This window comes from Anser brachyrhynchus, assembly GCF_964034855.1.
Source record: "Anser brachyrhynchus genome assembly, chromosome: 3".
NCBI classification, from domain to species: domain Eukaryota; kingdom Metazoa; phylum Chordata; class Aves; order Anseriformes; family Anatidae; genus Anser; species Anser brachyrhynchus.
In genome coordinates this window covers 54059729-54083929 of record NC_137696.1, presented here as the reverse complement: position 1 = coordinate 54083929, position 24201 = coordinate 54059729, and the positions used below count along the sequence as shown (strand labels likewise).

General features: G+C 39.6%; 1 protein-coding gene across 2 annotated transcripts in view; it reads left to right on the top strand.

The window, feature by feature from the left end:
• Positions 1–24201, top strand: part of IGF2R (insulin like growth factor 2 receptor) — a 56067-nt gene that overhangs the window by 15997 nt on the left and 15869 nt on the right. For both annotated transcript variants that reach the window (XM_080586205.1, XM_080586204.1), the window contains exons 7-34: positions 1832–1946; positions 3423–3585; positions 3782–3962; positions 4794–4897; positions 5287–5451; positions 5785–5925; positions 6257–6403; positions 7298–7429; positions 7881–8028; positions 9280–9457; positions 10022–10137; positions 10534–10696; positions 11321–11500; positions 12394–12495; positions 13188–13289; positions 13937–14111; positions 14955–15122; positions 15649–15792; positions 16640–16818; positions 17153–17240; positions 18727–18933; positions 19314–19444; positions 20177–20274; positions 20777–20913; positions 21506–21696; positions 22344–22470; positions 22829–22951; positions 23823–24085. In XM_080586205.1, the coding sequence (XP_080442331.1) occupies positions 1832–1946; positions 3423–3585; positions 3782–3962; positions 4794–4897; positions 5287–5451; positions 5785–5925; positions 6257–6403; positions 7298–7429; positions 7881–8028; positions 9280–9457; positions 10022–10137; positions 10534–10696; positions 11321–11500; positions 12394–12495; positions 13188–13289; positions 13937–14111; positions 14955–15122; positions 15649–15792; positions 16640–16818; positions 17153–17240; positions 18727–18933; positions 19314–19444; positions 20177–20274; positions 20777–20913; positions 21506–21696; positions 22344–22470; positions 22829–22951; positions 23823–24085 (4168 nt within the window). The remainder of the gene's footprint in view (positions 1–1831; positions 1947–3422; positions 3586–3781; positions 3963–4793; positions 4898–5286; positions 5452–5784; positions 5926–6256; positions 6404–7297; positions 7430–7880; positions 8029–9279; positions 9458–10021; positions 10138–10533; positions 10697–11320; positions 11501–12393; positions 12496–13187; positions 13290–13936; positions 14112–14954; positions 15123–15648; positions 15793–16639; positions 16819–17152; positions 17241–18726; positions 18934–19313; positions 19445–20176; positions 20275–20776; positions 20914–21505; positions 21697–22343; positions 22471–22828; positions 22952–23822; positions 24086–24201) is intronic.

The window sequence follows — 24201 nt, the reverse complement described above, 5'->3', positions numbered from 1 at the left end:
TTCTCTAGTCTTGTATGAGTGGGTTCTTAATATAAGAAACAGATAAGCAGTGCAAGGTTTATTGTTCCTGGTGGTGGCAGAAGAGTGGGGGCTAGGAGAAACTGTTTCCTTGATGCTCTCTCTTTTCTGTTTCCTGCTTTTTTTATGCTGGGAGTGTTGCTTGAAAGAAAAAAAAATATAAAAGTTCTGTATGTCCTGGGGGGCTTATGCCAAAATGGTCAGATCTAAGCCTGCTTACCTTGTCTGTACAGTCAATAGCGTACTCTTATTTCAGATACAAGTTGAAACAGTAAACCAGGATAACAGGGAGACCAAAGGCTCTGGCCTTTTGGTGCCAGGGTTGTTTTTTTTTAAAGGCTAGCAACGTTATAATCTTGTTGGAGGGTTTTTCTCCCATGAAACAAATAGCTAAGGTGTTGTGTACCAAGACAGAAGCTTGCATCTGAAGAAGCATAACTCTTTCCTCGTAGTAAAGTACAACTACATTGGATTTCGAAGTGCTTGGCAAGAAAGCTTTTTCTCACCCTGTTAGGATTGAAGAGCTCTTCATTCTTGAGGGAAAAGTCATTGTATGTACTGAATCAGACTAGGGTGGCCTGGGAAAGGAGTAATGTGAAGTGTATGTCTGCATCCTGTTACAGAGGCCAGTTAGAGGTGCAGTTAACCTGAAGCCAGGTGGTCACTCCTCCTCAAGTCGTTTTCTGCATGTTAGATCACATAGAACAGCAACACTTGCTCGGAAAGTTGTATTGGGGTTTCCTTGTTTACTTACCCTGTCACCTTGCCATTTTTCTTTGTCAGATAGTTATGTTGTGTGATCCTACTCCTACCTTGTCTGATCCTTTCTAATTGTCCTTCTACTGCCAATTTGCTAATGAGTTTGTCTCGATCTCAATTCTGGGATGAGGATGGAAAGAAATTCTATAGAAAAATGTAGGAATCTGAAAGAATTGTATAGAAATTGTAGGAAGGCCATGCAGAGGAGCATAGACAGGATGGATCGATGGGTAATGGGGTGAGGTTCAACATGGCTAAGTGCTGGGTCCTGCACTTCGGCTGCAACAACCCCATGGAGCGCTACAGGCTTGGGGCAGAGTGGCTGGAAAGCTGTGCAGAGGAAAAGTGTCTGGGGGTGCTGATTGATGCTCACCTGAACATGACCCAGCAGTGTGTCCAGGTGGCCAAGAAGGCCAACGGCATCCTGGCTTGTATCAGGAATAGTGTAGCCAGGACCAGGAAGCACAAGTCCTATGGGGAGTGGCTGAGGGAACTGGGGTTGTTTGGTCTGGAGAAGAGGAGGCTCAGGGCAGGCCTTATTGCTCTCTACAGCTACCTGAAAGGAAGCTGTGGGGAGCTGGGGGCTGGCCTCTTCTTGCAGATAACTAGTGATAGGACTAGAGGGAATGGCCTCAAGTTGTGCAAGGGGAGGTTTGGGTTGGAAATGAGGAGACATTTCTTCTCAGAAAGAGCAGTCAGGCACTGGGACGGGTTGCCCAGGGAGGTGGTGGAGTCACCGTTCCTGGGGGTGTTTAAGCAAGGGTTGGACGTGGTGCCTGGGACCATGGTTTAGTGGGTGACATTGGTGGTAGGGGGATGGTTGGACCAGATGATCTTGGAGGTCTTTTCCAACCTTAATGATTCTATGGCTGTCTTAATAGTTATTTAGTAAACTGTAAAATGAAAGGAGTAAAGGTGTCCATAAAAAGTAAATTCCAGGAGTGGGACTACTTTAGTGTATGCTGTAAAAGAGAGGTGTCCCTCAAACACTATGCTTCTGTTCAGTTTGTCGTGTATTTAAGTGTATTTTTTGTTCCTTGTTTTCTCTTTCTAGGCTGGTACTGAGTTATGAGAGAATATACAGTAATGAGGAAAAGCCAGACTTCTGTCTAGGCCATAATCCAGCAGTGACAATCACTTTTGTTTGCCCATCAAAGAGAGGAGAACAGGTAACGTTGCTGTTCTAGTGTGTGTGTTAAATGGTTGGTCTTCTAACTTCTGTTCGCATTATCTTTCACTTTTATTGATAACTGAAGGGAACAGAAAAATTCTGCTGTTTCTTTGCTTGTCAAGAGTTGGGCATACTCAAAATATAATACTATAAAAAAACCTGTCTTCTAAAACTTAAATAAAACAAGGACTTCAATAAAATTTTCCCAGGGTTATATTCTTCCATTATTTTGGTGACTTTAGTTATCCTTTTCTAGGTTAAACATTTTTGTCTGAACAGGACTCTTAGTACTGTGTTGATCCTTGGCACAGAGCTCTCTTTTGGCTGATGAAGATTTTTTTTTTGCCAGTCAGGCTTGTGCATGCTTATAGTTTTGTCTGTTACTTGTTTCTTATTCTGGCCTTCCTTAGGGAGAAAAAAAGCAAGTGTCACTGTTTGGCAGAAGTCTGTCACTTGCTAAGCAGGCTAATGATCTCCTTTAACCTTAAAGTTTGTACTGTTAAGCAGCAGATCAACTTTTGCAGGATGCTATTTGAGTCAACTTCAATGCAGTATGGTAATCACTGTTTACGATGCCAGGTAATTTCAGCAACCTGCACTCCTTAAATTGGACCAGTGTGGATATTGCTAGTGCTCTACTGCTTCATATTGCAATGCTTTTGGTTGTGGGCTGGCAAAGAAGGAACTCTTGTCAGGCTAAGTTTGATTTAATGTTTTGTCCCTCCTATGATATATGTCCCTACCTAGATACGTACCATACATCATTCTCATGACTGAAGAAGCAGACCATAGGGTGTCCTCCACTGTCACTTTGTAATACATCACCATAACTATGCACACATACACTATGAATGGTATTGCTAATGTTACCTGTGCCTGTAACTTGTGTATCTGCCTGTTTTTAGTTATGTGAATCAGTGAGCTTCTAATCATTTCACTTCAAGAGATGCAAAAATATTCTCTACAGGAAAAAAACATTTGATGAAAGTGTTGGCTAAAGAATTGTCAATTACTACCTCTTATCCTGATTTGGACTGAGGGAAGTTGCTAAAATGTCCAGTGTCTAAGAGGCTGCTTTGCCTTCAGATAATACTTGATCTGTTCCCTTCTTTGAGGAATCCCCAGAGGCAAACACGATCCAAGCTGTGCTCAGCAATTTGAGCTCCATGTTCTCTTCTTTTGCTGACATGTAAAGCAAAAGAGCTTTTTAAATGTACTTTACTTCTAATCCTTTGCTAATGGCTGATGCTTTACCTCTGTTTAGACTTCTAGTAGTTTGCCACGTAATCAGTAAAAGGTTTTTTATTCAGTTCTCAATACTTCAATAGCCAGAGAGTGTTTGGAGATCTTAAGCAATTTACAGGTGAAGCCGCTCATTTCTGACTATAAATGAATGTGACACCATTAATTAATGGATTCAATTTCAAGTACATCTCTAGACTTACAATTTTAATTCTGATCACTTCTGTATCAGAGTGCAGGTCCCAGACTCACAGCAAAAACAAATTGCCGGTATGAAATTGAGTGGGTTACTGAGTATGCCTGTCACAGGGATTACCTGGAGAGTAAGAGCTGTCTTCTGACTAATGAGCAACATGATATCTCTATTGACTTGAGACCACTTACTCAACTTCCAGGTAAGCTCACTATTTTTCCTTTGAGTCTGTGGTGCTACTAATCAGTTATGTTTCCATGTTTGGAAACATGGAGATTCCCAGTCTCCATGTTTGGAGACTGGGAATAATGTCTTATCTAGATATTTGGGTCACATCTGACTGGTATATTTTGTTTATATCTGTTCTGCTATAACACTTCATTTTTTAATTTATTCAGATTATGTCACACCATATTTAGCCAAAGATGACAAAGATGAGTATTACTATTACTTGAATGTATGTGGGAAAACCAGTGCAGGTAACTGCAAGGACAGCACGGGATACACTTCATCTTGCCAAGTAAAATCTTTGAATAACCAGCAAAAAGTGGCAGGAAGATTTGAGAACCAGACCCTAAGGTATGTATATTAAAAAAACATACATTTCCAGGCTCTTTAGCTGTGCTAAGTTGTCTGAATGATGATTGTTCTTTGTTTCGTACTTTGACGCCCTTATTTGTCTTGTAAGCAATATTGGATACAAAATGCAAGCATTCTTGCTTGGTGTTGTATAGGAAAACATTAACAGTATGCCAAGATGGAATTAGCAAACAGGAGCAAATGGGATTGGTAGGGGCCAATGCCTACAGGAAGGAAACTTTCACCAACTTAGTCGGAACTGCAGACTGTGCTGTACTCTATCTTGTCATTCTCGAGTTTTGTATGCAATGTGGCATCAGGGCTGGATGTTTTAGCTGTCCTCTCAATCTCCACCTCATTTGCAAGAACATGCATTAATCATATCCAAGATTACTTGAGTCCAGGAATTAGAGTGTGTTGAAGAACCTGAGGGTTCCCATACTGGGACAGTAGCAAAGAGGTTCTTCACCTAGGTACGATCTTTCATTCTATCTGTATGCATATGGCAGACTTGTAAGAGCAGTTGTCCAGGGAGTATGGCTTCTTCCACCTGCAAAAATAGCCATGAAATAGAGTAATATGAAGAAATGTTCCACTAAGACTGGAATAGCTTTAGTACAGTTTCAAAAATACTATAATTCATGAAGAGGGAACATCTGTGGATGGAAGCCTTTGTTGCAGTAGAAATATCAGTATTAATGTTGAACAAGCATCAGTCTTCCCTCTTGAGTGAGATGATTAAGTAAAAAAAAAAAGTATGGCTTCTGTTATGAGGAGAACACCGCGTTATTGCCTGATCACATTTCTATCTAAAACTGACTTTTCACTCAGATATTCTGATGGGGATCTCACTTTAATTTATCCGAATGGGGATGCATGTAGTTCCGGCTTTGAGAGAATGACAGTCATAAACTTTGAGTGCAATGAAACAGCAGGTGAGTATAATCAGCTGTGGTGACTGCTCAGAGTTTCTTCTGTGTTTGCTGGTAGATCTTAGGCTCAAATGAATGCATGCTTTGAACCACATTTAACACAAGAAATAAATATTGCTAGAGTAAGCACTAATTTCTATGGCTTGCAGGATCGTTTTGTACTCTGTAGTAGCACTACTAAGTTAAATTTGCACTGGTGATAAAGAATATTGAGGCATGAAAAGACCTATTTTTCTTAGTCAACAGTTTAAAACCAGAATAAATCCTTTTGCTGCACAGGACTCATGGTTTTTCTGTCGTTCTTGCTTGTTGCATTGAGTTCTCAATTATCTCTTGCTTTTCTCTCTTCCTACTGGAAACTTAACCTCTGTGTATTCATCTTCAATATTAAGGTAATGATGGTAGAGGGACTCCAGTGTTTACTGGCGAAGTGGACTGCACCTATTTTTTCACTTGGGATACAAAATACGCATGTGTTAAAGAGAGAGAAGATCTCCTTTGCAGAGTTTCTGATAAGAGAAAACACTATGATTTGTCACCTCTGATCCGCAGTTCAGGTATGGCAGCGAAAGCTCACTTTTGGTTACTTTTGTTCTGAAACATCTGTTCTGAATTTACGTGCCATTTCTAGTGTCATTGCAATTCCGTAGCTGAACGTAATACGGCTGTCACTTACCTTGGTATTTTTCTGGGGTACTGGCACCCAGTTCTATCCTCTCAAAAGAAGTAATCGCGTTAGGAAAGTAGCCCTATCTGTGACTGTCGTGGTTGTTGTCATCTTAAGTGGCTTTAAGTGTGAATTGTTTTTCTGTGATAAATGGTGTTTTGGAATGGAGAGGTTGGCATGATTAAGCTAGCTGACTTGTTCTTAGTGACTGTCTGTATTTCAGATTTAGCCCAGAACTGGGAAGCTGTTGACAGTAGCCTTTCAGAGGCAGGAAGGAAACATTATTACATCAATGTCTGCCATAAAGTGCTGAAGAGAGGAGGAGCTTCCCTCTGCCCAGATACTGCTGCTATTTGCTCTGTAGGTGAGTCTTTTTAAATCTCTGAAGGCTTGGTGTTTCTTTCTTTGTAAATGCAAAAGGGCTGCACTTGTTGCCTTCATTTATTTGAGGAAATGGAAGTTAGGAGCGTAATTCCCTTGTGCTGCTAAAGACCTCAAAAGACATGATATCAGTAGACTTTCCTAACAGCTGAATGGTATTACACTTTCCTCCATGGCTTGTAGAACGGTCTAGGGAAGGTTGAAAACCAACTTGTAATGGCATGCTGCCTTATGACTTTGTTTGGCTAGTTAATATTCTCTTCATAGAGTAAACTTTCTAGGGGAAAAAAGTAATGCCTTTACTCTCCTTGCAGATAAACAAAACAGGAGCAAGAATCTTGGAACATTTGTTTCTTCGCCTAAAAAGGTTGGAGAAAATATTCAACTTATCTATTCAAATGGAGACAGCTGTGGTGTTAACAAAAAAATCAAAACTGTCATCACACTTGTGTGCAGACCAGGTAAGAATATCCACACCTTTTTCCTTAATCCATTTTAAAAAATGGAGATCATTTAATATTCACAGACATGAGTGCTAAGTCTTAGTATATGCCTTTTGTCTTTTTTCTTGTACGCAAAAGCTGAAGGACTGTTGTTTGCTAGGGTGAGAGCAATATAACTGCAGATACTTATCTCTGTTCACGTTTTATACAAGTATTCTTCGAATATTCAAGACCATTGAGTAATCTGTTGAACTGAGATTTTTTTCAAACAAGGTGAAGGTAAGTTTAAGTGACTAAAGCCTTGAGAATACCTGGAAGCTCTAGAAAGCACTTTCTATCTCTAGATTGTCTTGATAGAAAAGACTGGTCCTGAACCATGTTCATTTACTTTAACCTTTTTCAATAAATTTTCTCTGAACTGCTTGCATTTTACAGTAAGCAGGAACACTTGCAGAAGCTGTTAATTTTCATCTCCCTATAATAGTCTACTAGTATAACTTCTTCCAGGGAAATAGAAGTTTTGGATTCTTGCACTTGAGCATGAGGAAGCTAAACCCTCTGCATGTTGGCTGTTCAGATCAGGTCATGTACTAGTTCTGATAAAGCTGTTGCTTTATAGCCAAGCTCCAGGCTTGCATATCAAAAAAAAAAAAACCAACATTTTTGGAGTGAGAGAGAATACTTGGGAACAGACTAAGCAGTACATCTTCACCTCTTGGCTAAACTTGGGGAGAAGGATGCAAAGAACTAGTGTAAGGAATTGTTGATTGTGGTCCTTATTTTCAGAGAAGAGGTACTTCATTACTTCTGGTCTGCTGTTGGGGAGGAGTCGGTGTTCGTAGGCCTAGATTAATAGTTTTGGCCGCCTGACTGTACTGCGTGTTGTTTAACGCATTGCTCTTTCAATACCAGGTGATCTAGAAAGTGCTCCAATCTTGATGTCTGAGGGCGTATGTTCGTATGCTTTTGACTGGTATACTGCTGCTGCATGTGTCCTGTCTAAAACTGAAGGAGATAACTGTCAAGTCTCTGATGCTCAGGCAGGTATGTATTTATGTTGGCCAAACTGAAGGGCCTTCAAGGATAGGACTTGTGCCATGGCATTGAGCATTAAGTCCTCTTTCTATGCAAAACCAAAGTGAACTTGTTGCAAGTTGAAGCACCTAAAACACTGGAGCACAGAGTTTTAAAGTATATGCACATGTTAAAATGAGAGCAGTGTGAGCTTAATGCTCTTCCTAGTGTATATGTGTGGGGGGGAAATAGGTGTAACTTGTACTTGACTGTAGTGAATTCTTCTATAGGAAAGCATATGCTTCCAATACGTCTGAATTTCCATGTTTCTGGAATGATTATGTGGAAGGGGAGACATGTTTAGGGGAACATGTCTGTATAACAACTAGCTGTGTGGCCAGTAGAATCAAGATCTGAGAGATGGTGGGAAAAACTGGGACTGAAACTTATGCTGAATGAAATTTTATTCCTTCTCTGTTAGGCTTCTCCTTTGATTTATCACCACTGGCCAAGAAAAACGGGTACTACATAGTTAATACTTCAGAATATTTGTTCTACATAAACATCTGTGGCAGCGTGCCAGTTGAATTGTGTCACACACAATCAGCAGCATGCCAAGTAACACAAAAGTAAGTTGCTGGTTCTGTTGCTTGTAATAAATCTACTGTTGTGTGATGTTATCTAACTGACCAATTTGCATGTAAAGTAATTACTACCTGCAGTAGATTCAGGTAACTTACATGTAAAATAAGTGTCAGCATAGTAATTATGCTGTCAATTGTTTCAAGCAAAGTGTATGTGATCTTGCTTGCAATTAGCTTTTGAGATTGTGTCCATTGCTCCACCTTCAGACATATAGTTTGATTTTTTTTTTGGGTGGTCATGTGTGCAGCCAGTTGGACTTGATGATCCTTGTGGGTCCTTTCCAACTCAGGAATTTTTTTCTGAGAGTGTTCCCAGAGGGGTTTTAAGCTGTGTATTAACTGCTTCAGCTGTATTAAGCCAACCTGCACCTTGGATTCAAATCAGCTTGGTTTGAAGAGTGTTTGCTGTAAAGAAGCACCACTGCCTAGGTTAGCCAAGGTCCTAAGGCTGAGTAGTAGCTGCCTTATGTGAGGTAGAGCCCAGAACTTGGGTGTTGCAGCATGTTTGTATTGCTAAAAATGCAGGCACAGTCTCAATGTGCACAACTACTCTGTGAGCAGCATTGTTCCATCTTCTACCAGCCATGTCTAAGGTGTAGTATCTGTGCAACACTTCAGATTCCAGGTCAGCCTAGTGCACTCACATGCAATTGCACTTGACTTTGCTTGATCTTGAAGTATTCTCCAGCTAAGGAGAGTTGGCTGCACTTACTTGGGGGAAGGTGGTTAGGCTAGGTCTGAAAGAGCTAGTCTGACATTAAGTCAGAGTAAAGAAACCCTCCTAGACCAAAGCTGATCCTGAGCTAAGAGCATACAAAGTTTTCTTAAGTGAGAAGATTTGCTGTTGTGCAGTCCGAGATCTTTGCTGTCCTCACGTAGTTGCATGAAACCAGCATGAGCTTGCCATTAGGGTGTCTGCAGTTTGAAGCCCATTCTGAAGCCTGTGGGAGCTTGACTTTTCTGTCACTGTTCTAGAGAATGGAGTATTGGTACTTTAGGTACCTAAGTAAGGTATAACTTCTTTTCCTTCCCAAAGAAGGACACCTGTTCATGGTTTGTTTTTGGCAGTGCTTTTCATCCTAGTTTTTGACTTTGTATAGTCAATCTTGCTGAATCCTTTTGTCTTACTACAGAGTATTCTATGAACATACCTGTGTGCCTACTGTTTGGTAGACTTTTCTTTAAGATGACTACATCTGAATTCTGCACAACCTCAGAGCCTGTTTTATTTTCTAGTAAGAACCAGTTTTGGAGTCTTGGACTGCCTAATTCCAAACTTTCATATTATGATGGTCTGATTCAGTTGACTTACAAAAATGGTACAGCATATAATGATGAGAAGAAAACACAGAGATCTACTCTCATAACTTTCTTGTGTGACCGTCAAGCTGGAGTAGGTCAGCCTGAATATCAGGTAAGAAGTTCGATATGAAGAAGGGAACTCTCTACATCTGTAAATCATGAAAATAATCACTTCTAGGCTGGTACAGCAGAGATTCATGGATGGAAATAACCATATCTATAAAGCAGACTGCTCAACAAAGCATGTATTTTTCTTGGTGTACCAGCCTGTACTCGTCTTGCCTACTGAACAGTAAACTGTTGATCTGCATCAGGGTTCTCACTTCACTATTCTCTAGTTTCTGGAACGTATAATTACCAGTGCTTTTGATCCTCTTGTATTTCAAATTGGAAAAAAAAGCCATATTTCTCGGCCAGAGATGTCAAGTGCTAGGACTGTGCCCTGTAACACAGTAAACAGCAGTTACGTTGCTATGGTTGTTTTTTTGCAAGTGTTTTTGGTGTTACAGCAGGGAAATAATGGCAAGATCAATGTGAAGATGGACCTGTGCTAATCAGTCTGAGAAAGTGCATCCCAAAACTCAGGGGAATAAACTGAACATATAAAGGAGTCACGTTGCTTCACATAGTAGTCTGTATGAAAGCCTCCCTTGACCTATTCTGCTGTTCTTTTTAGGTAGAAGATAAATATACCTACAACTTCAGGTGGTACACTGAATATGCCTGTCCTGAACTGCCCTTGGAATGTATTGTGACTGATCCCAACACCATGGACCAATATGACTTGTCAAGGTGAAGTAACAGTCTTTGTGTGAACTTGGCTATTCTAGTTTAGCGTTCTAGCTGATTGTTTAACACTGGATGACACTGGTTTCGTGCATAAAAAGCACTGGAAAAGTGATCTCTTCTGACAGTCTTAACTGCAAGTATCTTGAAATGGAGATAATCTGGTATATTGACTTACCTCCTAAGATACAAGTTGACTTCTTGGGTTGGCTTTGCCTAACTTACTTTAACTGTTTTCTACCTTCCTAGGAGTAATTTTTTGCGACACTTAAAAATGAGGGGAAAAAGTTACATGAAATGCCAACTGAAATGCCTTGCAGTTTCTTTCTTGAAACTAACAAAGCTAAAGGGAATCTGTGAATAACATGTATTCTTAGCATAGAACTTTTTCCTCCCACTCAGTTTAGCAAAGTCTGAGAAGAGAGGTGGAAACTGGTATGCTATGGATAATTCAAGACCAAGTGAGCGCAAAAAGTACTACATAAATGTCTGTCGACCACTGCTTGCTGTTCCAGGATGTGACCGACGAGCATCTGTGTGTCAGGTGGAATATCAACATGATCGTGTGAGTAGTGTTTTTGTCCTAACTCAGAGCTGATTTGCCCAAGTGATTGAGTTAAAAAGGAATACAAGATGAGCATGTGAGTTTTGGCTCCTTTGTGCAGCATACAATGGTATCCTGTGCATCCTTAGCGTCGGCATAGTCATTGCAGTATGGCAAACCTCTACCAGCCTCTTGAAACACTGAAGCTTTAATTTTTACAAGGTTCCTACTCTCAACTTCTGCTAGTGTTTTTTAAACTTCGCTAAGCATGACAGATAAGTAAGCTCTAAGAATGGCTGGAGCCTTTTACATACTGTTTTAAAGAGCTGCACAAATTAAATTGTACTTATTGCACATGAGGTGTAGGCCTCCCTAAACTCCTGAGCTGTGTAGCTGGTGAGATGGGGATGATTTCTGAGGCACTCTAGGCACCTTATTATAAAGTAAAACTTTGTGGTGCTTAAATGTGGATCTTAAATATAGAATGGGGGAGGAATATAGAGGGATCTCTAGCCTTCTCAGTTGCATTCAAAACTCAAGGTATTCTTCTGTACACAAGGTTACTGTGGTAGGTACCATTTTCTTGGGCATTTCTGTAACAATGCACTTGAGTCCAAAATTGCTGATGGTTTTCTTTATTTCTAGGATTCTTACTATGAAGCCACCTCTATTAGCAATCTTGGTGTTGCCAGCAAAGAATTAGTAGTTGAAAGACCTCGTCACATTCTTCTAACCTATTCAAATGGCTCTGTGTGCATCAATGCTGATGGAAAGATGACAACTTACACCACCACCATCCACTTTGTCTGTTCCAGGGGCACTCTAGTAAGGACAAATGATCATTCAGCTGTTACATCATAGGAGGCTTTCCATCAAGGGTTTCATGATAACAGAGACTTCTTGGGGACTTAACGTTTTTACATCTATTTTAAATTAGATGCCAGAGAAATGTGTATCTGAGATTGAGTACTTTATCATAAGTAAGAAATAGTTAACACCTAATAACCCTGGTGGAAACTGATGCATCAGGCTAGTTTAATTAGCATGAGAGTGTGTGAGGAGTCAACTGGAGTTACACGTGCAGACATAGCAGATCCTCTTAAGAGGAAGAACATTGTAAAGTGCATCTTCAGGCTGACGTTGTGCATCTCTGTAGCTTGATTCTAGATGAGTTCTTAATTCTATAAAACTTTTGCTGAAGTTTAGACTGGGGGGGAACCACTGAAGCTTGCCTAGACTTTTTCATGCTGGCTTGTGAATCTGCAAGTGTTATTCCCCTCCCTTGCTCTTCTCCCCAAGAGATACGGTAAAAATCTGGGACATGATGCAGTTATGAACTGCTTTGTTTTTGCCTGAAAGCACTGAAATGAATTCTGAGTAGTTATTATTCCAGTTGCCTCAGCTGACGGTGTTTTGTGGTACTTGATTTTTTTTAACGTGCTGTACCTTATACCCCAAACTCTCCAAAACAGACTGAAGAAAGGTGTGATTATATGTGTCTGGGTTCAGTTTTGAACTGCATTTGAGTATTTGTATATCAGATTCAGTTCTCCTGACTTTCAAAATAAAAAGGAGTGAGGAAATTGGGTTGGGAATTGTGTGCTTTTGTAATGAAATCTTTTAGAACATAGCAATTTTAAAGCAGAATCTCAAACATGGAAGGTGTTGGCTGTTACATTTTCCTTGATTCTGGTCTTCTCTCTGCAATCTGTTTCCAGAGTAGCAGCCCACGGTTCATATCTATTCAGGAATGTGTGGTCACGTTCTTATGGGAAACTGAAGCTGCTTGTCCAATTAAGGAAACAAAAGATGATTCTCAGGTGAGAAAGGGTGAGACAAATGTGTTTATGGTCTTCACATGCTATTTTTCTAGTGTTCCTGGTTTCTGCATTTTAATGAATCTTAAAGAAAACTAGTGAAGTATGAAGTTGATCACAATGGAGTTTAGTGCTTACTGCTTTCTTCTTGATGTGTCTGTCTTGATGTGTTCATGAAATATGTAACTTTTGGCCAAAGTGGTACAGTGTGCACTCAAGGAAGAATGGCTTGCTATGGTATTGGATGTTTCATTCCCTTATGAGGTTGCTAGTAAAGTTGAATGTATATGAAAGGACTTCTGTTGTCCTTGTTTGTGTACAGATCATCAAATGAGGTTCACTTTACACTGGGCTACTCAGTTGCTTCTCATTTACAGGTCTTGAAGTGATCACATTAGAGTAGAAGTATCCTTCAATTAAAATTTCTTTGCTCTTAGCTAACCTGATAGTATCTGTTAAACTACACTTTGATATCTTGATATGCGATTGATGTCAATGGACAACTGTGCAAAAGAATTGAAGTGTTGCTACTGCCGGAGCTGTACTCTGGTTGTCCAAATTAAGTTCCTGCTTCCTAGACAGGATAGATAGATATGCAAATCACTACTCTGACTCTTTAAGCAAACTAGAAGTAGAACATAAACACCAGAAATGCTGAGTGAGAAAATAATGCTGTTGTAACCTTTCTCTTGTAGACCTGCTCTGTGCGAGATCCAAACAGTGGCTTTTTGTTCAATCTGCAGCCATTAGCTTCAGGAAAAGGCTATATGGCAACAGGAATTGGGAAGACCTTCTTGGTAAGGATTCTGACTGTACAATCTGTTGCTTATGGATTCTGCTGTTGTATTTCTTCTGGTCAGGCTTAGTGAAATGGAGCTCTTGTACAGTTTTTATGAAATTTGAGTTGACAAAAAAGTATTGTACTTGAGAAAAGAATAGAAGGTAACTTGCTTCATCATTTCAAATGGTCTTAAAAACATCGACATTGTTTTATAGCAAAGCCAAACAGTAGTCTCACTGTAGTGGCACCACTAGGCTATGCAGGGCTGATTATGGACTCTGTTGTATAATACTAGTTTATCTACTAGTGTTAAAAATGGACAGTGTAAGCCTAAAAATGGATTTAATCTATCCATATCAGTGCTCTTAATTTGGCTTGCATATCTTGTTAGTTCTAGGCTATCTACAGATAGTACCATAGGGTTTTTTGGTCGTTAATCCACATCCTGTACTTCCAGTGGGGAGAACTTGTGGACCCTGTAAACTGAAGAGTGAAGATGCTGTTCCTGTGTAATTGGTTGTCTTGCAGTCTGGAAATGAAAGGCATCTTGTGATGTTTGAAATCAGGCTTTAACAAATGAAACTTACTGATATATAAATAAGTCAATAAGTCTAATTTTGTGATACGGTTAACACTGTACACTCATGTTTTTAAAACTTCTAGCTAAACATTTGTGGGCCCATGCCAGATTGTGGTGAAATCAATGGAAAACAAGCTGCTGGATGTGAAGCAGAAAATCTGACATCAGTGAGGATGGTGGAATTGGACAAAACTCTGTATCTGTCTGGTGAGGGAGTTCTAACTCTTACCTACAGAGGTCCTCTTCAGGTGCAATCAGGTGAGTTCAGGAAGTTGTGACATTGTATTAATGTTCTGTGAATGGTCTTCATTCCCTGCTTTGTTCATGTAGTAAAACCACCTGGGTTTGATGTTAATCACTTAAACAGGCTAGTTCATATTAAAACCTTAAGAAGAAATCAAATAAAACTTTATCATTTGCATGATTTGATTTCTTCCTAATGGCTCAGTTTTATGTGTTGGTTGTCTGTACAATGTGCTGTGGTGATCTCATTTTTCTCATTTTCATAGCCATGATAGTTTTTCATTGTATAATGTGTACCAAAACAAGTGATTGAGCCATTGTGTATTTCACTGTTAGAGCTTCTACCTTTTCGGTTACTGTAGGATACAATGATGACAAATACTCCCCTCCACTTAATTCTAATCATGGGCTGTGGAAAGGAAAACTAAACAACTTAACTTGTGCTACTTAAAAAGTATCAGTACTTGTTTTCCAGTTATTACACAACCTAAATAAAATCCTACCTTTTGTGTGATGCAGTTTAGAGGTTGCTGGTGTAACTGATTGAATGTCTTGTTTTTTTGTTTCTTCACATATGTCAGACATGGGGAGCACAGCTGAGTGAATATAATTCTGCTCTTTGAACTGTGTTAATGCTATCTGGTCTCCCATTTGGAAAGTTGCTTGAGACTGCTAGGTGCGCTTTAGCGCAGGTCTCTAAAGAAGGCTTATTTTTATTGTTCAAAAAGCATATAAACAGAATGTAGTGTTTGCCTAAACAGAATAAGTGGTTAGAAAATGTTAAAGTCGAGTGTTAGCTTGAACTTCAACTTAAATATTCTTGAGTGAACCAGCAGGAGATAACTATTTGTTTTACAGGGACATCAGACACTTTCACGGTGACTTTCATTTGTAATGATTCATATCCTGGAGAGCTTAAGTTTGTGCGTGAAGAGATAAACAGTGTACTGAACATCCATGATACTTTTTTTGAGTTTCACACAGCTCTGGCCTGTGCTCCTGCTCCTGTAGATTGTCAGGTTACAGGTAAGTACCTGGGATTCAGGTGGGCTTTGTCCGACAACTCTTGGAAGGATTAACTGAACACCACAAGCTCCTATGGAGTAGGGCTTTGAGATAACTTAAGGATGCCTGGTCTGAAGAAGTTTGTGAGGCCTGAGGTCTTCAGAAATGTTGTAGAGAGGGAGAGGAAATGGATTGTTTAAAGCAGGTTTAACTTACAAAAACAGGTAAGAAGCTAATATGGAAAGTAAGTGCCACTTCAGTCTAACTCTGAAGAAAGCGGGTTAAATTTGTATTGCCTGTAGAAAAATGAACCTGTGAATAGTTGCTTGTGGTAGCTAAACTGATTATCAAAAGAATTGGGTTTTAATCTAGTGTATCTCTACCTCTGTGAACAGTAATTGTCTTGTCTCAATGATTCTTATGTGATTCTGAAAAATACCTTGAATTATGTGTATTCATCAGTGAAACATATCATTTGAAACCTGGTACTATACTGCAACTGTCTAGCAGGTCTTTCAGTTTACTGTATGTACCACATCTCTTCCAGATGCTGCTGGTAATGAATATGACTTAAGTGACTTGAGCAAAGAGAGTGAACCGTGGGTTGCTATAGATACTTCCAAGAACGCAAAGAAGCGAACATTTTTCTTGAATGTTTGCAAACCTTTGCCCTCTGTGCCTGGATGCCCTGGTAAGCCAAATAGCAAGCATTTCTTAACTTCTGATTTCTGGTGCCAGACCTTGCATGCAGAATGACAACCCTTGTTATTTTAATACCATTTCTTCAATCCTGCCTGTTCAGTTGCTGAACTTGACATACCTCACCCAGGTCTACACAGGGGTATAATCATAGAATCATTAAGGTTGGAAAAGACCTCCAAGATCATCTAGTCCAGCAGTACCCCTACCACCAATGTCACCCACTAAACCATGTCCCTAAGCACCAGGTCCAACCTTTCCTTGAACACCCCCAAGGGATGGTGATTCCACCACCTCCCTGGACAGCCTGTTCCAATGTCTAAGATAATAAAGTACTGCAGATATTCTCAAACTGAGAGCACTCTTAATGCTTAATCAGGACTATTGCATTGAGATGTGTGGAAAAGCAGTTGGGGAAAACTGTTGAGGGGCAGTATTTACAAGTATCTGAACTTTTTTTAAAAGGCAAATTAAATGTTGATGCTTCTTAACTGAATAAAGTCTGAATGAGAAGCTTATGCCATGCATGTCTTACTGCCTTTCTAACCAGTTTGACTTAAACTTGTTGCTCTAGCCTTCTGAGTCTATATGGGCAGATTAATACAGTTTTAAAGATTTCAGTGAATGTAGACAGTGACTTGTTCTCTTCCTCAGAGCCTCTAGGCACACAGTGTCTCCACGTTTATGAAAATGCGTCTACTGTGTTGTGCTTCAGGAGTTTGAACCGTGCTGAATGCTCAAATCTCTCTTAAAACTATTTCATTATGTTGTCTTACAATAAAGGTAACTCATTGACAAAGCTTTGAACTAAAATACATTTTTCTGCTGGTTTCCTGTAGGTGGAGCCATAGGATCCTGTGTGAAATATGCTGATAAAAGCAAGAACCTTGGAGTCATTCAGATAAATCCACAGGCTGCTACTGACGGGTCACTAAGCATTATCTACTTGAATGGTGATACTTGCAAAGATAAGCAACGCTATTCTACACGTATAATCTTTCAGTGCGATCAGACAATGGTAAATTTCTATGCTAAGAGCTATTAATACAGATTTAAGAGCTTCGACTTACAACATAAACAGTTTCCCTTCTTTTGGAATAGACTGATTCGTTTAGAACAGTATCTTGTATACAGGCATTTTACTTGTCTTTCCTTTCAACTGCTTTCTTGAGCCCTTTGAACACAACGGTGGACGGTATTGCAGACAGCTTTGTTCAAAATGGGTACAGAAATTTGCTAAGAGACCTTAAGACTGTGCAACCCCATTAAAAAGGGATTCTTTGTGTATGTTTTGGGACTTGCAATGTAGTTTCCAGTAAGTCTCCTTCACATGGCTTTTTTTTTTCCTGTAGGGTTCACCAGTGTTTGAGCAAGAAAATGACTGTGAGTTTGTATTTGTTTGGAGAACTTTGGCAGCCTGTCCTGTTCACAAAGCAGAAGGTAAGTGTAGTTAAGCTTTCAAGTATCAAACAAATCTGTACAAGAAATGAAAACCTAGTGGAGCTACATTTGTTTCTTGCCCTACAAGTCTGTCAGTAAAAGATGCTGGCTTGTAGAGGGAAATCTATTCAGAGAGTTAGTCCAACAAAGATTCCCAATCTAACAGGAAAAGTACAAATTAGGATAAGAGTCAAATGCACTTTTCTATCTTGGAAAAGAAGGTACAGTAATAATACTTTCTGGTCAAATCATAGTGCTACCTTGTTAAACCAAAATCACAATGAAACTTGTTAGTCCTGCAAATATTGGTAAGTGTTAGATTTCATGAAAATGTGATTGATCCTGTGCCTGTCAAATATTTCCTTGTCCTCCACTGAAAACTAGAAATTGTATTATGAACTTGACTCTTACTAGTCAATGGTGGAGACACCAGAGGGGAGAGTGTCAGTTTACAGTTGACTTCAGGACATGCAAGAAGGAATTGCAGGTTCTAGTTCTGATATTCAGTTGGTCGGAAGCTGAGTGTGCAGGTTATCTTCTTTGCTCTTAAGAGCTTTGTTTTGCAGCTTGTAGATAAGACCTTGTGAATGTAGATAATACCTTCTGAAATATCAGACTTCCTGCAAAGTATCTGTTGCATCTGTACTCAATCTATTTGAAACTGTCAGTCATCTCCTGTGGTACAAGAAGAATGCTTATCAAGCTGCTGCTCTGTGGCACACAAGTACAGTGCAGGATGCGGTTGACGAGAGTTGTGGTTTTGAAGAGAGAACTGATATCTTGTCATTCATCTTGGTATCAACTTGTTAGGGGATTGAGGAAAGCATAGTCATGTGGTATGATCTGATTTTTTTAAATCTTCAAAGTATTGAGCCAAGTGTCACTTCAAAACTGAGGGCTTAATCAGCAGTAATGTTACAGGTGCTTTTCAGCTGATTAAACCTATGAAACTAGACATTTCTCAAACCTTTTCTACATAGACTCTGTATGGCTTTAAGCTGTAGCTAACAATTCCTATATCAGTTATAACCTAACTCTGCAGACTTGGTAACTGTTAAAGGAAGATGCAAGACTGACATCTAGGACAGCTTTTGCTTCAACCTTGTGACCTCACTGTTCTTTCCAGATAATTGAGCAAGTGCTGGACTCAGTATCTCTGGTTCTGTCCTTAACCTTCAGCCTTGCTGAAGGAAGAGCCTGTGAGGCCAGCTTGAGGTGGTTTTTGAAGTACATTGTAGCTCTTACATCTTTGTTAGTTTTTTTAAAAATTGTACTTGTGCATTAGTTTTATCATTCTAGGTCTTAGTAACTTCTCAAGACAACCTGATTAACTGGATTTAAATGGTTCTTTAGTGTCATTCCACTGAAGTGCCAGCTACTTAGTTTTTGTGACCTTAGTTGTGCCAGGAGGTCTTAGTTGTCTAAGTGTATTTGGTGTGGCTCACAGATATAAGATTGTATTTTCATTCTTAACTTTCCTTTAAAGGAGAGAATTGCCAGGTTAAAGATCCGAGGTATGGTCATGTTTATAATTTGAAGCCACTTTCCAATAAAGACATAAAAGTGAGTACAGAGGAGTATGACTACTACTTCAGAGTTTGTGGAGAAATAACAGAACACTGCAAGCCAGAGGCTCAGGGCGTGTCATCGTGTCAAGTAAAGAAGATGGACAGTACTTTCAGAAAAGTAGCAGGTATGGCACTTGATCAGAAGGAACTTAAAGTGGGAAGAGTAGCGAGAGCTATTAATTTATCCAATAGTAGTTTTTGTTACACCCTGGTTAATCTCATGTTTTATGAGATAAAGTACCCTACCAGTTGTACTTCATGTGCAAATAAAATGTTATGCATATAGTTATCTTGCCACACAATTGGGAATGAGCTCAACACTACTACACTGAAACAGTATTCGCTAAATAACTAAGTCGTGTTTTAGAGGAAGGTCTAGGTCTTTCTATCAATGCTTATTTTATTGTGCCTGTTATTGCTGTGTAACCTTGTTGCCACATGCATGACTGCAGTTTCGTGTATTTACTGGATTAACTGTTTAATTTTCTCAACTCTTTGTTTTTAGGCTTGCATACAGAGAAACTGACTTTCAAAAATGGTTTAATAATGATTAATTACACTAGTGGAGAAAAATGTCATAAAATATATGAACGATCAACTGCCATATTATTCTATTGTGACAAGACTACATCAGAGGTTAGTTGCAAAATACAATTGCTGTGTATATACTATCTTCCAGAGTTTGTCATCTTAATGTGTGGCAGGGTAAGGTGAAGAACATGAATTAGCTTCCTTCAGGGACTGCTTAAATCACTTAGAGGTTAAAATCACTTATAGGTTAGGTAGGAGATACAAAGCTCCCATGAGGTTTAAAAACAAACTGATTTATGAAAGGTACTTCCCTTGTGCCCCAGGAAAATTAGAGCATGCTGTTCATTTAAGAGATGCCTGCTACTAGCAAAGCCCTTGGAGAGACTGGGAAACTTGCACAGAAATAAGAGCAGTCCCTTAGTGACAAATAAAAGCTAGGCGAATGAAATTGTAGAAAATCACGTAGTATATGGCCAGACCAAAATAAGTGGGTTACTTGCAATTTTTAATAGTCCTCACTGTTCTTGTGCTTACCTTCCTGTTCATAAAGAATGGTGCCTGGGTTTACCTTTGGCTCTTCTCCTTCCCCGTGTCACAGAGGAGGGCAGTAGCTCCTAATGGTTGCTCTTTAATCAGAAGTGTGCATGTGGATGAACTTGGGTTTGGGAGAAGCCGTGCTTTGAGCTTTTCAGGCCATACTGTTCAGATCAGAGGCACAGTATGTCTCTAAGATGCTATGCAAATACAAGTTGCTGGGCCTTCTTGAAGAAAGACTGAGACCTTTTGGTAGTTTCTATATTTAAATTGGAGAAAGTACATTCCATTTTTTTCTTTCAGCCTGTATTTTTGAAGGAAACTCCAGATTGCACCTACATGTTTGAATGGCATACACAGTATGCCTGCCCACCTGTTAAATCCACTGAGTGTTCCTACAAGTAAGTTGTTTCCACAAATGTAAGATGGGGCTGTATGATGGCAGAAATGAGTACAGCCTTACTGCAGCTCTGCAATACTGCCTCTTTAGTTAATGTAATAATACTTAGTAAGTGTGGTCAAATATGGACAATTGCCCGTGAGTTTTAACGTGTGCTGTCAGGATAAGTTTCTCTCCTAAGATGAAACAACCTGTTGCAACCCTCCATTTGTGCTTGCCATGCATTAAACTTGTGTGCTTCAATGAAGTCAGAATTACTCTTGCATTGGCTGTAGGCTGTGTACACAGCCAGTTGCTGTGGATTAGCTGATGCAGTGATTTCTCTGTACTGAAATTGAAGTTTCTGGGGACCAATGAGTCTGGTGCAGAGTTCTTTTCTAGCAAGATACTCTGGTAGAGTTATTAAGATGAAGCTTATTGTAAATTACAATTTTGAAGTTACTGGAATTACCTTTTTAGTACTACTAAATTCAACTACTTAATTTAAATTCTTTATCTTATAGGGATGATGAAGGAAACTTCTACGACTTTTCATCTCTGACACGGCATAGAGACAATTGGGAGGCAATTGCTTTATCTGCTTCTACACAGAAATACTATATTAACGTCTGCAAGTCCTTAGTACCATACGGTGCTGCACGTAAGAGCTAAATAAAAATATATTCTAGCTACAGATAGAGGAGGCAAACGGTAGGACAGTACTGCTGGATATTCAGAGTAAAAAATCATAAAAGCAGATTGTGGAGACAGTGGTGTCACTTTGGCATGAGAGGGAAGGCTAGTTTTTGGGCCTTATTTCCATGTGTTTGGTATATGAGATCTGCTTGCAGCTCATATCTTGATCTTTTCAGCACTCCAGCTCTTCTGTTCTTACACAAAGTCTTCCATAGCTCCTGGAGATTAAAATAATCTGGAGTAGGATGTTGATGTGTTTTCTGTGGCATCTTCTGAGCCTGGTTCCACACGGTGGAGTGGAAGACCAGGCATCAAGCTCTAGCCTTTCACTATGAGTAGTAGTCTGCTTCCCCAGTGGTAGCTGCCACTGCATTCCTGTGTGAAGTTGAGGTGGTTGCTGCTGCTTGTGACTGGGGAGAAGGTGGGTGGTTATGAGTATGATTGGGCATTCGTTTGGAGGTAGATCAGCCATGACATAACTGAAAATGGAGTTTTATTCCAGGCAAGCCAGCCTTAGCAACTTTTGGAGTAATAATACAGTATATTAATCTGTACAGGTTCCTGTCCTTCTGATGCTGCTGCCTCCATTGTGGAGGATGCAAAATGTATAAGCCTTGGAGAAGTGGCTGATGGACCCCGGTGGGAAAATGGCATTTCTGTTCTGAAATACATTAATGGGGATCAGTGCCCAGATAAAATTCGCAAGAAAACAACAATATTGCGCCTCAAATGTGATGAAAGCAGAATAGTAAGTGGGCTTCTCCTGGCAGGGCTTTGCATTTTTATGAGTTCGGACCACCGCATCTGTGTGAAGGATGGTGGGACAGTTCTTAACTATTCCCTGGTCTTGTGCAGCTGGTTGGGAGGCAGCCCTATGAGCCTTATGAGTAGACTATGAAGTAGTACTTGACCTTTAGATGATGAGCAGTTCTTAAGAGATCATCTTGTATAGTCTAACAGTTTTTATCATCTGTAATACCTTCAAGTTGTCTGTCTGTCTGTATGTTGAAGGTGAGCATATTGTGGGGTAGGAAACATAGGGCAGTGCCAGTTGGTCAGTGCTTGGTTGCACCTCCGTGTGCCTAGCCATTAAATATGCACTTGAGGCATTTCACCATAATGTTTTGGATTTTCTATTGCGTGACTAGACTGCATTTAGCTCTACTCTCATCAGTTTTATTGCTACAGATAATGATTTTTGGACTGTCCTGTGTATATGAGATAGCTACGGTTCAATACTGTAGCCTTGGGTTTATTCACTGCTCCAGAATGGGTTAATTCTTAGAACTGTTATTTGACATGAAGCTCAGCTAGAGGCTTCAGGAATAAGCCTGTGGCATGAAATCTTACAATATCACTTGAATTACAAGTTAACTGCTAGTGTTTTGTGTTTAGGAGTCAAAACCAGAACTTATAATGGCCATTGAAGATTGTGAATATAGCTTCTTATGGTTCACTGCTGCTGCGTGTCCTCTTAAAAGCAACGTGCAAAATGACTGCCGGGTAACAAATCCTGCAACAGGTAAGGAGAAAGCCCCAAAACTTTGTAGGTGGAAAAGACTTCTGGAAGCAGCATTACTGTTTGTTCTCAAGGGATTTATTAGAAAAGGGTAGTGACTAACAAGCTTATTGGTGGTGGGTAGAAATATCTTTTACTACAATGTCCTTCGGAAAAGGTCTGTAGAAAGTTTGCTATATATATGTTCTGAAACTAGTTTTGCCTCCAATTTTTGATATGAATTCTAACTGTCTTCTAACCTAGCGGGCAAGTAGGTGCTAGTTGACCTTCCAACTAAAGGAAGTTGCTGAAAGCTTTTAATACAAAGAAACGTGACTTTGAATCTGCAAAAAGATTAAACTACACCCTGTTCTACCTACAGGTCACCTCTTTGATTTGACATCACTGAAGCGAGAGTCTGGTTATATAATCAGTGATTCACACAACAGAAGAATTGAGTTGAATGTTTGTGCTGAAGCTAAAAGTTCATGTGCTAATGGAGCTGGTAAGCATTTCATCCCTATTGTTATTGTATTTGCTGACTATGGTGTACCTGAAAAAAAAAACCAAACAAAATACTTATGCTCAGGTTTGTGGTAAATTGCAAGTGGCAAGTTTTACTGAAAAAACGGAAGGACTGAAGAGAACAATTGTATCTGAATTGCTTAGGAAGAGATGCAAAAACTGTCCTAAGAAATAAAATGATGTGGTTCTATTAAATTCCCTTTTTAACCTTAAATGGGTTTACTTACAGTCTGTGCCCTTATGTCTGTAAGGATGGGTATTGTTTTGGTGATGAGGGCAAGACTGTAGATGCTGATGCTAAATCTCTTGACTGTTGTGAAAAGAAAGGATATTAGCTTTCAGCTGGAATGAATTGAGAGCACTAACTGCTGTGTGGTGATTACTGTGTTGATGTAATGCATCTCCATTCAGCCTTGTGTCTATGCTTCAAAATCTTGCCAGACCCCTTTCTAGCTTTCTGGTTTTTGGGTGCTTCTGAAATATCATTAGCAGCTAACTTGTATTTTAGGATTCTTACAGGTAGGCACCTTAATGAAATTATGTATAGTCAAGGTGATATTTTTGTGTGAATATCTTGGATTTTCAGAGAAGTAATCAAAAGCTGGGCTCAAATGTATATAGTTATACTACATTCTACTGGTTAATAAGTTATTAAAGAGAGTATTTGGTTTGTTTCAGTGCAGCTCAGTTTAATGGTAACTCCAGATAGTGTGAAAAAGCCTTTCCTATGGAAATTAGAATAGGGCTAGAATCTTAAGTTTCCTGCTGTTCAGTAATGTAGATGTGTAGTGCAGTTTTGAAAGGCAGTTACATCAGACTTCATCTGCTTTGTTCACTTTTTTTTACTGTAGCTGTCTGCGTCACTGGTGGTCCAAAACCAATTAATGCTGGAAAATTAAGTAAAACTTTAACTTATGAAGATCAAGTGTTGAAGCTTGTTTATGAAGATGGAGATCCTTGCCCTGCAGACCCTGAACTGAAACATAAAAGCTATTTTAGCTTTGTGTGCAAGTCTGATGCTGGAGATGACAGCCAGCCTGTTTTTCTGTCTTTTGATGAGCAGACGTGCACTAGTTACTTCTCTTGGCATACGTCCTTGGCTTGTGAGGAAGAGGTAAGAATTACTTCCATGGAAAACACTTCTGTAGGACTAAAGTTCTGGGGGGGGGGTTATGCATAATAATAGTGTATGCTTTAAATCCCTTGAGAGAAAGGTCTCTTCCTCTAGTA